This window comes from Myotis brandtii, unplaced genomic scaffold (assembly GCF_000412655.1).
Source record: "Myotis brandtii unplaced genomic scaffold, ASM41265v1 scaffold423, whole genome shotgun sequence".
NCBI lineage: Eukaryota > Metazoa > Chordata > Mammalia > Chiroptera > Vespertilionidae > Myotis > Myotis brandtii.
Genome location: NW_005366214.1, coordinates 648,658 through 664,554, shown reverse-complemented (window position 1 = coordinate 664,554; position 15,897 = coordinate 648,658). Strand labels below are relative to the sequence as shown.

General features: G+C 42.9%; 1 protein-coding gene across 1 annotated transcript in view; it reads right to left on the bottom strand.

Annotated features, from left to right (window-relative positions):
* The window catches only part of ZBTB25 (zinc finger and BTB domain containing 25), a 26,539-nt gene that overhangs the window by 6,027 nt on the left and 4,615 nt on the right, over positions 1-15,897 (bottom strand). The window contains exon 2 of the mRNA XM_005874032.2: positions 5,488-5,667. Coding sequence (XP_005874094.1) covers positions 5,488-5,660 — 173 coding nt within the window. The 5' untranslated portion in view covers positions 5,661-5,667. The remainder of the gene's footprint in view (positions 1-5,487; positions 5,668-15,897) is intronic.

Below are 15,897 nucleotides of genomic sequence, written 5' to 3'. Positions count from 1 at the left end.
ATAATAAACAGTGGTGATGGTTGCACAACATTGTGAATGTAATTAATGCCACTGAATTGTACAATTAAAAATGGTTAAATGACATTTATGTTATAATACTCTTTGTAATACTTTAAGAAATAAAAAAATAAATAAATAAAAGATATAGTTTCTGGGGTGATGAAAGGCCTTAGAAATAAACAGTGGTGATGGTTGCACAACATTGTGAATGTAATTAATGCCACTGAATTGTACAATTAAAAATGGTTAAATGACAAATTTTATGTTATATATATTTTATCACAATGAAAATATTTTTAAAAATTTAAAGAGTATATTGAAATTGGTAATATTTAGAATTTACGTTATGCTAACCTTATTTTGTCTTCCAAACTATATTAATATATCTATTCTTTAAATCACAAGTGAATACAGGGATAACTTTGAAAAGCTTTAAAATAAGTCCCAAGCCAATTTTTTACATATGAATCTAGAATTCAGATAACAGATGGAAATAACCGTGTAACAAGAAATCAGGAAACACCCTGAAAAATTAGGATAAAGACAACCTGAGGGAAGTGTTGGATGTCAAGGAACAGTGGAATCCGTTCATGGACTCCCTTGAAGCAAAAGTCTGTGTGAGTGCATCAGAAAGCACTGGTGTCAGTATGCTGACAATCCATTTCTTTAGTCCTGAGATCTTGGGATTCCCTCTGGGCTTCACTCTTAGCTTTGAACCACTCACTTCACAGTCTGTGGCAGGTGTTTTCTATATCAGCACAGAGCTCTGTTAGCTGAGGATTTTCACTGCTCAAGAGATAACACACAGTAGGCTGCCACCTTTGTATCTCCTGGATTTACTTTAGCAAGGTACCTGGTACACAACAGGTACAAGAGGTGAGCCAACCCATAGCTCTCAAATTAGACTGATGTGAAGGTAGTGTTTCTAATCTAGTTTCTGCATCGACACAGAGAGGAAACTCTTTGGCATGGCAGAAAAGGCTACCCATTACTTGTCCCCGACTCTAACCTCCTCGCCACTTTGTGCCATACATTCCAATCATTCTGATCTAGACTGGTTCATATCTGCATTTTTCATGCATGTTTTCCTCTACCTTCAATAAACTTTCTTGCATTCTTCTACAACATCTATAGAACAACTCCTGATCCTTTAAAATCTAGGGCCTCTGTACCAGTAAAACCTGTTCCAATCTTCTCAAAATAGGGCTGCTGACACTCCACTTTACCTTGTGCAACACTTCTATTATAGACTTATTACATTAACTCACACCCCCTTCAGGGTGGGGGTCCCCACTGGGGTGCCTGGCCAGCCTGGATGAGGGGATGATGGCTGTTTGCAGCTGGTCACACCCCCTTCAGGGTGGGGGTCCCCACTGGGGTGCCTGGCCAGCCTGGATGAGGGGATGATGGCTGTTTGCAGCTGGTCACACCCCCTTCAGGGTGGGGGTCCCCACTGGGGTGCCTGGCCAGCCTGGATGAGGGGATGATGGCTGTTTGCAGCTGGTCACACCCCCTTCAGGGTGGGGGTCCCCACTGGGGTGCCTGGCCAGCCTGGATGAGGGGATGATGGCTGTTTGCAGCTGGTCACACCCCCTTCAGGGTGGGGGTCCCCACTGGGGTGCCTGGCCAGCCTGGATGAGGGGATGATGGCTGTTTGCAGCTGGTCACACCCCCTTCAGGGTGGGGGTCCCCACTGGGGTGCCTGGCCAGCCTGGATGAGGGGATGATGGCTGTTTGCAGCTGGTCACACCCCCTTCAGGGTGGGGGTCCCCACTGGGGTGCCTGGCCAGCCTGGATGAGGGGATGATGGCTGTTTGCAGCTGGTCACACCCCCTTCAGGGTGGGGGTCCCCACTGGGGTGCCTGGCCAGCCTGGATGAGGGGATGATGGCTGTTTGCAGCTGGTCACACCCCCTTCAGGGTGGGGGTCCCCACTGGGGTGCCTGGCCAGCCTGGATGAGGGGATGATGGCTGTTTGCAGCTGGTCACACCCCCTTCAGGGTGGGGGTCCCCACTGGGGTGCCTGGCCAGCCTGGATGAGGGGATGATGGCTGTTTGCAGCTGGTCACACCCCCTTCAGGGTGGGGGTCCCCACTGGGGTGCCTGGCCAGCCTGGATGAGGGGATGATGGCTGTTTGCAGCTGGTCACACCCCCTTCAGGGTGGGGGTCCCCACTGGGGTGCCTGGCCAGCCTGGATGAGGGGATGATGGCTGTTTGCAGCTGGTCACACCCCCTTCAGGGTGGGGGTCCCCACTGGGGTGCCTGGCCAGCCTGGATGAGGGGATGATGGCTGTTTGCAGCTGGTCACACCCCCTTCAGGGTGGGGGTCCCCACTGGGGTGCCTGGCCAGCCTGGATGAGGGGATGATGGCTGTTTGCAGCTGGTCACACCCCCTTCAGGGTGGGGGTCCCCACTGGGGTGCCTGGCCAGCCTGGATGAGGGGATGATGGCTGTTTGCAGCTGGTCACACCCCCTTCAGGGTGGGGGTCCCCACTGGGGTGCCTGGCCAGCCTGGATGAGGGGATGATGGCTGTTTGCAGCTGGTCACACCCCCTTCAGGGTGGGGGTCCCCACTGGGGTGCCTGGCCAGCCTGGATGAGGGGATGATGGCTGTTTGCAGCTGGTCACACCCCCTTCAGGGTGGGGGTCCCCACTGGGGTGCCTGGCCAGCCTGGATGAGGGGATGATGGCTGTTTGCAGCTGGTCACACCCCCTTCAGGGTGGGGGTCCCCACTGGGGTGCCTGGCCAGCCTGGATGAGGGGATGATGGCTGTTTGCAGCTGGTCACACCCCCTTCAGGGTGGGGGTCCCCACTGGGGTGCCTGGCCAGCCTGGATGAGGGGATGATGGCTGTTTGCAGCTGGTCACACCCCCTTCAGGGTGGGGGTCCCCACTGGGGTGCCTGGCCAGCCTGGATGAGGGGATGATGGCTGTTTGCAGCTGGTCACACCCCCTTCAGGGTGGGGGTCCCCACTGGGGTGCCTGGCCAGCCTGGATGAGGGGATGATGGCTGTTTGCAGCTGGTCACACCCCCTTCAGGGTGGGGGTCCCCACTGGGGTGCCTGGCCAGCCTGGATGAGGGGATGATGGCTGTTTGCAGCTGGTCACACCCCCTTCAGGGTGGGGGTCCCCACTGGGGTGCCTGGCCAGCCTGGATGAGGGGATGATGGCTGTTTGCAGCTGGTCACACCCCCTTCAGGGTGGGGGTCCCCACTGGGGTGCCTGGCCAGCCTGGATGAGGGGATGATGGCTGTTTGCAGCTGGTCACACCCCCTTCAGGGTGGGGGTCCCCACTGGGGTGCCTGGCCAGCCTGGATGAGGGGATGATGGCTGTTTGCAGCTGGTCACACCCCCTTCAGGGTGGGGGTCCCCACTGGGGTGCCTGGCCAGCCTGGATGAGGGGATGATTGCTGTTTGCCGCTGGTCACACCCCCTTCAGGGTGGGGGTCCCCACTGGGGTGCCTGGCCAGTCTGGGTGAGGGGCTGAGGGCTGCTTTCAGGCTGGCGGTTGTTGACTGAAGCTCCCAACCGCTCCTTTTTTTTCTCTTTTTTTTTATTTTATTCTGGGCCAGCTTTAGCTCTGGCTCTAGCTCTGAGGCTTCGTATCTGGTTTGTTTGCCGTTCTATAATCGAAACAATGTATAACTTCAGCTCTGAGATCCTGGCAGGCTAAAAGCTGGTTTCCGGGGGTTTTGTTTAGCTACTACATTTGCAACATAGTACATAGTTGCTTAGAGTTGCAACTCAGAGGCCGGCAAGTTAGGCGGGGAACGTTGGCGTCTGCAGTCACTGGAGCAAGTGAGCCTCCCTGCTTGCTTCCAGCTGCCTGGCTGCCGGCCGCCATCTTGGCTGACAGTTAATTTGCATAAGGATATGCTGATTAGCCAATGGGAAAGGTAGCGGTCGTACGCCAATTACCATGTTTCTCTTTTATTAGTGTAGATTATTAATAACACTAACAGTGCAAAGCTCTTGTTCTAACCATTTTAATTTTATTAGTCCATTTATTTTATCAACACCATGGGTAGGTACGTTATTCTAGTGTTTTTACAGAGAAGGAAACTGAGGTACAGAGAGAGCAATTACACAGCAATTATTTTCTTTACATTCATTACTCTTCTATCTATACTAATAAAAGGGTAATATGCTAATTAGACCAGGTCAATGGGACATCTTCCAGTCATCCTTCTGGATAAAGCCATGGTGGTGGGGGCCGAGGCAGAGGTGGTTAGGGGCAATCAGGCTGGCAGGGGAGCAGTTAGGGGTGATCAGGCAGGCAGGCAGGTGAGCAGTTAGGAGCCAGTGGACATCCCCTGAGGGGTCCTGGATTGGAGAGGATGCAGGCCAGGCTGAGGGACTCCTTCCCCCCCACCACCCCCTTGCATGAATTTCATGCACCGGGCCTCTAGTTAGACTATAAATTTCTCAAGGGCAAGGAGTATAACTTATATTGTTGCTGGGGTCTGGTACGGTGCCTAACATGTAAGTGCTCAATCAATAGTTGAATGAATGAACAATTTAAATAAATGTATAATTGAACTCTGGCCAGGTAGCTCAGTTGCTTGGAGCATCATCCCATACACCAAGAGGTTGTGGGTTTGATTCCAGATCGGGGCACAAACGGGAAGCAACTGATTGATGTTTCTCTCTTACATTGATGCTTCTCTCTCTCTTTCTATCTCTCTCTCTAAAAATCAATTTAAAAAACAACACATATCCTCAGGTGAGGATTTAAAAAAATGAGAAAATTAACTTTCAAAAAACAAATAAATAAAATTAAAAATGTATAATTCAGGCTGGAATCCTAAGTATTTCATGTAAGGTCTTTTTAAAAAATCATAGACTGTTCTACCACTTTCAACGTAGGATAAAATAAAGCTATTCTTTACCAAGAGCTCAGAATGTGACCACCACTTCCCAGCCCTCTGCCTACGTACCTATTCTATTGGGGTAAGCTAAATTCAAAAAAGCTTTTAGAAAAAATATTTGAAACAAATGACCTTTGAACTGTAATATGGAATATAAGGTGAGTAGAATTATGACATCGAAACCTTGATATGAAAGTGTTATGGAATACAAATCAACAACTTAGTGATTAAGAGCACAGACCTTTAACAGCACAGATCTACGTTTGAGTCTAACTTATTAGCCTTAGTAGCTGTATAATCCTGGATGGGCAAGTTACTTAACAACTGAGCCTTGATTTCCTTTCTCTAAAATAGTATGGACAATAGTATAATTTACATCAGGTAAATACTTAGTGCTTGTATAAAATAACCCTTCAATAAATTTGAGCTATTATTGTTTTTATTCTTATCTTCCAATATGAATCCTTCACATTGCATTTAATTACTGATATATAAAAAATATATAACAATTTTTTTTCTTATGTGACCCCATAACAAGAATCCCCCAAATGATGTTATAATAAGGTTTAGACATACCACAGTATTAAAACTCTTCAGATTTACAAAAGCACATCCTTACCTTGTTTGGTGAATAAATATCATCTTGAAATAGTTAGAAAAAGCAGCAAGCACTGCTCTGTGGGCTTTGAAGTAAACATCTCCAATAGCAACTGTGCAATCACACAGAAAACCAAATTCTCGTTGCATGTTCAGCTGCTGCAGAAGGACAAGGCTATGGCTAGCTGTGTCCATTGTGGCTCTAAGAAAAAGGAGAATATAAAGATTTTAATTACAAAATTGGCTACAGTTCACATAAGCCTGAGTACAAGGAGACCTACATTTAAGTAAAATTATTCAATAATTTTCTTTATTTTAATCCTCATTGAGGATATTGATTTTAGAAAGGGAGGAAAAGAGGGAGAGACAAATATCAATGTGAGAAAGAAACATCGATCAGTTGCCTCCCAAACACACCCAAGCCAGGGATGGAACCCATAACCTAGGTACGTGCTCTGACCTGGGACTAAACCAGCAACCTTTTGGTGTATTGGATAATGCTCCAACCAACTGAGCCACCCAGCTAGGGCAACAATTTTCTTTTATTTTTAATTACAGTTTATATTCCATATTATTTTATATCGCCCTGGCTGAGTAGTTCAGTTGGTTAGTGTCGTCCTGATACACCAAGGTTGCCAGTTGGATTCCCCAGTCAGGGCATACAAGAATCAACTAATGAATCATAAATAAGTGCAGCAACAAATTGATATCTCTCTCTATCCTTTCTTCTCTCTCACTCGTGTGTGTGTGTGTGTGTGTGTGTGTGTGTGATTTTGTATTAGTTTCAGCTGTACAGCATACTGGTCAACAATTTTCTATTAATTTCACCCCAAACTTAGCTAACACTAAATCCTCCTAATATGACAATCGGTACCAACTCTGCTGAAACCATAAACATTTATGGCTTTTCTTCGTCTGGTAAGAAGGTAGCCTGGTATGAGTGACACAGGAGCAGAAGGCAGGCCTGTCCTCTTTTATCTATGCAACCACAGTGTTTTTAGTCCTCAGTTTTCTTCACCGGACAAATGGGAATGGGATATTGATCCTTGCCTCAGAGCTAAGAGAAGTTAGGTGAAAAGCACTGTGTAACTGAAATGCTCTTCAAATGTTAGCTATAAATATTAATAACGTAACAGTGTGTCCTGGCTGGGCTAGAGGTGTCTGCTCCTAGGGGTCCTCGGTGTGCGTAGGGGACACTGGTGCCCTAACTATCATACAATGTTTGGGAAACTTATCAGTCACAGTAAGGTCAGGAGCCCTTAAAATAGATGTCAAGCCACATCCCCTGATTTACAGGAGGCCTGGGAGTCTCATGGGAAAGAACCTAAACCCTGATCTTAACTGGATTCAGACACATATAAGTACGGAGAGTCCTGATGGAAGTAGAATGCCGGATGGGTGCACTAGTCTCAGGGAAAAATCATGCATGAGGAAGAACATGCAAAAGAATTCTGGCAGGGAAGTCTAGTGTGAGCACCAGGGCATTCAAGAATGCTGTGGCTCCAGAGAGGTGGGAGGCTATGCTTGACCACCTTCTCCACCCACTGTTCAGAGAACCCTGGTGCTTTAGGGAGAAGGCAGCTATGGTATAGAAGGCACCACTGGGGGGCTGGGAGAACCTCCTCTAAAAAAGCAGACCTAAACAGAGACTGAAGTTTCCTTCCTAGCCAGAGAGTCCAAGGGATAAGCAAGTGAGTGATTAGACTGTGTGGTTAGCTATCTGGGCATTGGCAATAGCTTGAGCAGCAGACAGCTGAGTGACTGATAATGTAATAAAAATAGCTAACATTATATAGAGCTTCCTATGTGACAAGCAATATTTCACTAATTCTCAGTTCAACTCAATGAGAAAGGGACTACTCAATGAATCTTACATATGAAGAAACTGAATCAGCACAGAGAGTTAATTTACCCAAGGTCATTGCTAGTGAGTGGCAGAGCAGGGGATTCAAACTCAGGCAATGGGTTCCAGGACTCAAATGTCCTCCCTCTCTACCTCCCAGAGAACATGACACACAAACCAGAGGAGCTGAGTGAATAGTCGAGATTAGACAGCAAGGGGCCCCGGGAAGTCTCAGCAATATTTGGAGTAAAATGTTTGCTCCTGGGAGGGAAACGAGGGAGCAGGGAGTTAAGGGTGGGGGGAACCGTACTGTTTAAACTTAAAACAAAACCTTTTATGCAAATTTTATATCATAAATATATATAGTGTGGCCTTGACTTACGAGTGTCCCGACTAACGAGACTAACGAGTTTTTCGAGATACGAGCTGTCTCTCGGCCGATTTTTTGCTTTGAGTTGCGAGCTAAAATTCGGGTTACGAGCCAGCTTCAGATACCCCACCGCTAGTTGGCGCAGTGAACACCACAACATCAGCCAGCATTCAATTCATTGGAATGGTGAAAAATGATTTGACATACGAGTAATTTGAGTTATGAGCTCCATCACGGAACGAATTAACCTCGTAAGTCAAGGCCCCACTGTACCTACATGTAATCCCTTTCCCCTAATTTTAAATTTTATTATTTTTAAAATTTTTATTTTATTGTTGAAAGTATTACAGATGTCTCTCATTTTCTCCCTTTTTGACCCTTCCACCCTACCCTCACCCCACTCCAGGCCTTCATTTTTTATTTTGCATTATTTTATTTTTAAAAAATTTTTAAATCCTCACCCGAGGATATGTTTTTTTTAATTAATTAAAATTTTAATTTATATTTTGAGAGAGAGAGAGAGAGAGAGAGAGAAACATCAATTGGTTGCCTCCCACACCCACTCGGACTGGGGATTGAACCTGCAATGTGGGTATGTACCTTGACCAGGAATCAAACCCAGACTGTTTGGTGTACAGGATGATGCTCCAACAAGAACTTACCTTCATTTAAAAAAAATATATATATATATTTTCATTGATTGATTTCAGAGAGGAAGGGGGGAGAGAGAGAGAGAAAGAGGAACATCAATGATGAGAGAGAATCATTGATCGGCTGCCTCCTGCATGTCCCCTACTGGGGATTTTAGATTCTCTGAAATGGGTCAAATTGAAGTACCTTAAACTAGCCTTATAAATTATCTCCAAAAAATCCCCCCAGATCATAAACATTTTCACCAGTTCTCTACACACACACACACACACACAGTATATTAATAGAATGAACTACTGAACCATATGGAAATGAAAATGGCACACTAAAAAGCCACATATAAAAAAATATTGTGGTTAATGGTGTATGAGTAACAGTAAAATTCACTTATTGAAAAAATATTTATTGAAGAGAAATTTAATAAAGAAAAATATTTGAAAGCATGCATTGCACAAGGCATAGGGACAGAAAAAAATACATAGATGCTGAAATCAAGAAGATTATAAGCTAACAGGGGAGATAAAACATAGTAATTACAACATGAAATGACAAGTGCCATAGAGCAGTTCGGGGAACAAGTTATGTGAGGGAGAATAAATAACAGGAAACACAAAGGAAAATAAGCCATTTGAACTGGATTTAGACGAATAGGCAGAAAAAAGAGAATGCGTAGAATTACAGGGAGGGATATAAATATATAGATAACTGATGAATTCAGTTTGGCACAGAAAAAAACAAACAAAAGTAGGTAGATCCCAGTCAGGGCACAAAAGGAAGTAAATAACAAGATGGGATCAGCTAGCTCACAGAATATAAACTAAAAGGTACTCCAGTGGTGTCTGTTAAGATGTTTTCTGTGAGGGAGAACAGTGTAGTAGTTAAAGCCTGACCTCTGGAATCAGACAACTTGGATTAAAATTCTTGCTCTGTCACTTAGTTGTGTGGTCTTCACAAAACACAACTCTCTAGTCCTCCATTTCAGTTATAAATATGGGTAATTATGGTATCTACCTCACAGGTTGTTAAGATGATGCATATAAGCACTTAGAAATGTGGTCCCATAGGAAGTGTTCAATAAATAGCACTCATCATCATCACCACCACCATCATTTGGCTTCTGAGTCAAGACTAGTCAGTTTAGTTGGAATATATTTTAAAAAATTAGTAAGTGAAAGGCATGGAGCCTACTGCAATATTCAAGTAATATTTTAAAAAATTAGTAAGTGAAAGAACAAGGAGCCTACTGCAATATCCAAGTAATGGTGTAAATGAAGGAAAGAATACGATCCACCAGACGTAGAACTGACGTGACTTGGCAGCAGATTGGATGTGGTCAGCTCCAGAGATCAAGCCAAAGGTGAGTCTCAGAATTCAGCTTGGGTAATTGGAAGACTGTTCATTCCTTCAGGTCATATTTGCAGAGTAACTGCCATGTGCAGGAGTTGATATAAAGGCAGGGTCTCGGAATGCCAAAGAGACACAGAAACTGGCTTGGTAAGAGTCAAGTTTCACTTTGGACACACTGAGTTCAAGTGTTCACTTAGGACATCCGAGTACACGTGTTTAGTGATCAGAGTAGGGACGACATGCTGGTCTGAGGCTCTAGAGAGAGCAGGGCTGGAGAGGGAGAGGAGGTCCTCTAAAATGACAAGGCTGAAGCTGCTGGAGTAAATGGGACTATCGCGTAAACGAAGAGAAAATAAGGTAAGAATAAATCCTTGAACAACAAAGAAAAGATACAATAAGGGGGAGAGGAAAATAAGAGAATACACTGTCATTGGGGGAGGATAAGGGAGGTGAGGGAAAGGTGAGAACCTTGGCAAGAGGAGGTGGCAATGACGGAAAATGCTGCAGAGTAACACCGGGATGAAGCCTGTCACAACACCCCCAAGTGTGTGACCAAAAGGTTTCTGGTGACCTATGAAAACAATTTGGGAAAACAGCAAAAGCAAAATATCTGACTGCAAGGTTATACTGGAAAGCAGCAGCCATAAGGGGTAGGTACAAATAAGATAGGTCATTGAGGTTGCTGCAGATTGAAGATAACTTTCAGGCTAAAGAGGGGGTGGCACCTCGAGGAGCCAGAAGGAATGCAATCTAAAGTATAAGCATAGCAGTTAGCCATGGAGAAAAGAGGGGTTTCTTTTTCTGACAGTGGAGAGGAAATGGTCAATGTGAGGAGAGAGTATTCAAAAGTATTCTTTTAGATGTCATTGATTTACAAATTAGAAGTCAGTCCACATGCAAAGGGAAGAGGTTAAGTTTAGGCCTTGAAAGGAACCTAGAATAATAATTCCTTAATGCTAACATAGGGCATTGAAGTTTATAAAGAACTTTCACATATATTTATTTCTTTCTGCTTCAGATAATTTCTATTTTCAAGTTCACTCACTTTGTCATTTCTTACCTATTAAATCCATTCAGTGAATTTTTTTATTGCAGATAGTATATATTATCAGACATGAGCAGAGCAAGGACTATGGGCCAGGTACAGAAACTTACAGGGCAGAGAGCCCTGGATGCCTATCAAGGGGCAAAACTAGGAAAACAAGAACCTTGCCCCCAGGGTAACCTATCCTCCCCTAGTGTATCACTGGTCATGTGGTTTGGACCCTTGATCTTTTCCTCCCTAAAGATAACATCTAGCCTTAGCCGGTTTGGCTCAGTGGATTGAGCATTTGAGCATCGGCCTGCGGACTGAAGGGTCCCAGGTTTGATTCTGGTCAAGGGCACATGCCCGGGTTGCAGGCTCGATCCCAAGTAGGGGGCGTGCAGGAGGCAGCTGATCAATGATCCTCTCTCATCATTGATGTTTCTCTCTCTCTCTCTCTCTCTCTCTCTCTGAAATCAATATAAAAAAATTAAAAATTAAGAAAAAAAGATAACATCTAGGCCTCAGTTGTATTTCAGCTCCAGGCCCAGAAGATCAGCAAAACCAGACAAGTGACACAGTGGCTGCCTCAGGACCAGCCACATTGACTAATGACCCTGCCCTGGCACCAACCAATCACTGGAGACCACGACCTGGAAAGAGCACACCTGGAAAGCTGATGAATATTCCATTCAGACCTTTCCCTGGGACCTCCCCTAGGATTTCCACCTGAAAGAGAGAGATGCTCAGGACAAAGGATCCAGTGCTCCCTCCCCCTCCAAGGAGCATCCAGTGCCATTCCCTTCTTCCTCTCCTTCCCCCAAACTCTAAGGAACCCCCTGAGACTAGCAACCTGGAACAATGGGCAGCTCATCCTGGGTTAATCCCCTGGGCCTATTTCTAAGGCCCCCTTTTCTCTGACTTCCCAGAGAGCCAAAGCAGCCCGGTCTAGGCTCTCCTGGTGCTTCTTTTTTGCCCTTCCTTTTCCCACTCAAGTATTTTTGCTGCCATAATAGACTCAATACCCTCTGGCTCAGTGCTGTGTAGCCCTTCCCTTTGGATATCCCCATCCTGCAACCCCTTTTCCTTAAATAAATTCAATTTTTCTTTATTCACCGTCTGAGCTATTTAGCCTGCCCATGCACCACTGACTTTAACCTTTCAGTGTATTTTCAGGTCAAAAATTTTCATCTGTTACTTTCTATTTCTCTGTTGAGATTTTTTATTTGTTCACACATTACTACCTAATTTTGCTTTACATCCATAAGCATAGTTATAATAGCTGCTCTAGATCTTCTCTGCCAAATCCAACCTCTGGGTCATCTTGGGGTTAATCTCCATTAATTAGGGCGATAAGTTCCTGTTTCTTATATGTGTATTCATTTTTGGTAATAGCCTAGACCAGCGGTTCTCAACCTGTGGGTCGCGACCCCTTTGGGGGTCAAACAACCCTTTCACAGGGGTCACCTAAATACATCCTGCATATCAGATATTTACATTACAATTAATAACAGTAGCAAAATTACAGTTATGAAGTAGCAACGAAAATAATTTTATGGTTGGGGGTCACCACAACATGAGGAACTGTATTAAAGGGTGGCGGCATTAGGAAGGTTGAGAACCACTGCCCTTTAGTAACCACACTGTGATTACTAAAGACTTTAGATTCTATAATAGTCTTCCAAAGAGTACTGATGTTTTTGTTTTTGCAGACAATTAACTAGGCTGGACTTAAACTCCAAGTTCTGTCTCCCTATGGTTCAGGTATTTCAGTGTTAGGGATGCTGTTTAAAGGCTGTTCAACACATGTGTAAGTTTAGGGGTTGGCTAGAGATTTGAGCTGAGTTTATATGCAGTATTCAGCCCTTTCACTCATCCTTTCTAAGGTTTTCCTGCTTACTTTCCAGCTGTGTGGTCACTCTGAACTCTGTCCTCCTTTCTTCAAGCCAATAAGATTACCGGTTATTATCCCAGTTTTAGCCATCCCCTCATGTCACCAACTGGGCCTTCTCTCAGGATAAAACCCAAAAAATGGAAATTTATCCACTGCTGTTCCCTTCTTCCAAGTATAGTCTTCATTCCAGTTTCTGCGGGCATTTTGTCACTTGTGGATGACATCTGGTAGTTTTCAAGACTTTTTTTTTCAAGTTTATAGTTTTTATCTCAGTAAAACTATAAACTTTTATAAATCTCAACCTTAATAGAAACTATTCAGCTATTACCCTTGATCAGCAGTTCTAAAAAGTTCTGGTCTCAAAATCCATTTACACTTAAAAAAATTATATATATATCCCTAGCAGCTGGTTTGGCTCAGTGGATAGAGCCTTGGCCTGTGTACTGAAGGATCCTGGGTTCGATTCTGGTTAAGGACACATGCCAGGAGGGAGCATGAAGGAGGCAGCTGATCAATGATTCTCTCATCATTGTTTCTATATCTCTTTCCCTCTCCCTTCCTCTCTGAAATCAATAAAACTATATTTAAACAATATGGTTTATATATATATATACATATATGTGTATATATGTGTGTATATATATATGTATATATATATATGTATATATATATATATAAATTTTTTTTGAGAGAGAGAGAGGAAGGGAGAGAGAGAGAGAAACATCGATCACAACCGAGGCATGTGCTCTGATCAGAATTGAACTGGAGACCTCTTAGTACACGGGTCCACACTCAACCACTGAGCCACACCGGCCAAGCATCCATTTACACCCTTAAGAAAAGTATTACAGACTGGGAAGAGCTGTTGTTTATGTGGGTTCTTTATCAACAGTTACTATACGAAAAATTAAAGGTGAGAATTTTAAAATTTATTAATAACAATAAACCCATGATATAACATAAACAATACATTTTCTTTTCTAAAACATTTTTTAAAGTGAGAAGGGTGGCATTGTTTTATATTTTACAATCCTCTTTTCTATTTTTTTATTTTTTAAATATATCTTTATTGATTTCAGAGAGGAAGGGAGAGGGAGAGATAGAAACATCAATGATGAGAGAGAATCATTGATCGGCTGCCTTCTGCACGCCCCCTACTGGGGATCAAGCCTGCAACCAGGCATATGAGCTTGACGGAAATCAAACCTGGGACCCTTCAGTCCACAGGCCAATGCTCTATCCACTGAGGTAAACCGGCTAGGGCTATTTTACAATCTTCTTTAATACCAGGCTTTAAAAAATATAGCTGGGTTCTTTTCTATGCTTCTCCTTTCAATCTGTTGCCATGTTTTGGTTCACATATATGAAGAGAATTTGGCCTTGCAAAAGAGAGATCCTTGTAGACCCACTGAAAGGGTTTCAGGAACCTCCAAGGACCACATTTTTTAAAAAAATATATATTTTATTGATTTTTTACAGAGAGGAAGGGAGAAGGATAGAGAGTCAGAAACATCGATGAGAGAGAAACATCAATCAGCTGCCTCCTGCAAACCCCTCACCTGGGATGTGCCCGCAACCAAGGCACATGCCCTTGACTGGAATCGAACCCGGGACCCTTCAGTCCGCAGGCCGATGCTCTATCCACTGAGCCAAACCAGTCAGGGCATCCAAGGACCACATTTTGAGAAATCTGCCCTACACTATATTATTTTGATTCTATGCAGTAATAAAGCAGATACTAAATTAGTTCCATTTTATAGTTGAGGAACCACAGGCTCCGAGAAGGTGGGAGAGGTACCCAAAGTCGGATAACTAGTTATTAGATGATGCTGGTAGTACTTCAAGTATGACTTTAAACTCAAAGCCCTTTCTTCATACCCCCTTCTAGAACTTTCAACATATATATTGATGGCAGATTTTACAAATATACTGATTGAAATAAAGGAATAAATTTTCCAAGTTTATGAAATGAAACAAATTCAGATATATTAAACTTATATACTAGTACATAATAGGTTTATTCCAACTTGTTTTCATAATAATAGACCTTTGATTATTTGAAGGCAAAATAACCGGATTTTATCTCAGGTCAATAAAGCCAATCCATCACAAAGTTACTAAAAACATTTCCTAGTACAACCCACTTTGCAATTTATTGGCTAGGCTTTTTATGCAGCCTTTGCTCATAGTTTCTTTGATTATCAATTTTATTTTCTCTATATGTGGAACAGCCAAAGTTTCTTATGCATACAGAAAGATCTTAGAAGTTACATTTGAGAATTTTTGGTAGAAGTTTTAAGATGTGAGAGAGGTTGCAGAAAAATAATTTATCATTTTATTATATTTACAAATACTAGAGCCAAAAATATGAGTGCTACATATTAAAATGCTTTATATGTTATCAAGGTGGTATTTGTACTACAATGGGGTTAGCATTATTTGAGACTACAAAAATCTTCTTTACTTACTAGATTTTATTAACTCTGGATTAGCTCAAACTAAGTAAACTAGAACAGCTTTGTATCAGTATTTACATTTGTTTAACTCAAAGTTAGCTTGATATTCAGTATCTTTGATTTTTATTTATTGAAAAAAAATCTATTGTATGTTAGATGACTCTCAGACCTAGGGTAGACAGAACAATGTCCTGGAATACATAGCTTTTCATTGTCTCAGGCTGTAAGAATCTTAAAAAAAAAAAAAAAAAAAAAAAAAAGGATCTAAAGGAGTAAGACATTTATTTCTGTGGAAAAAAAATAGTCTTAGATATTTTCTCTGTGGTTCCTACCTCTGTGACTTTATTATTAATTAAGGCAAGGAGACAGGAAAGTTGGCAGAGAAATGTGTACAGCTTTTTTGAGATACTCACTCATGGCTATAAATAAAAAGGTAAAAGCAGAGATAATCAAACTGCCACTTGATAAAAGGTTTTATACAATGATTTAAACATTTTAATGGTACTTTCATATGATTGTGAAGGTGTAACCTAGAGAAAGAATGTTTGCAAAAATAATTTTATCCTGGAATAGTGGCTTTTATTTCTGACTATTATAAAACTTTCCATGTACAGTTGTACTGAAGTCTAATTCCTACTCCAGACTAACCCAAACACAATAGCTGGGGATAAAGCACTGAGCCTGCCTTAAAAAGCTCTGCAGGTGATTCTAATAAGATACCTCAATTAAGAGCCATGGCATTAGAAACTTTAGAGCAGTGGTTCTCAACCTTGGCTGCATATTAGAATCACCGGGGAATCTTTTTAAAATCCTGATTTCTGGGCCTCATCCTCCGGAAATTCTGTTT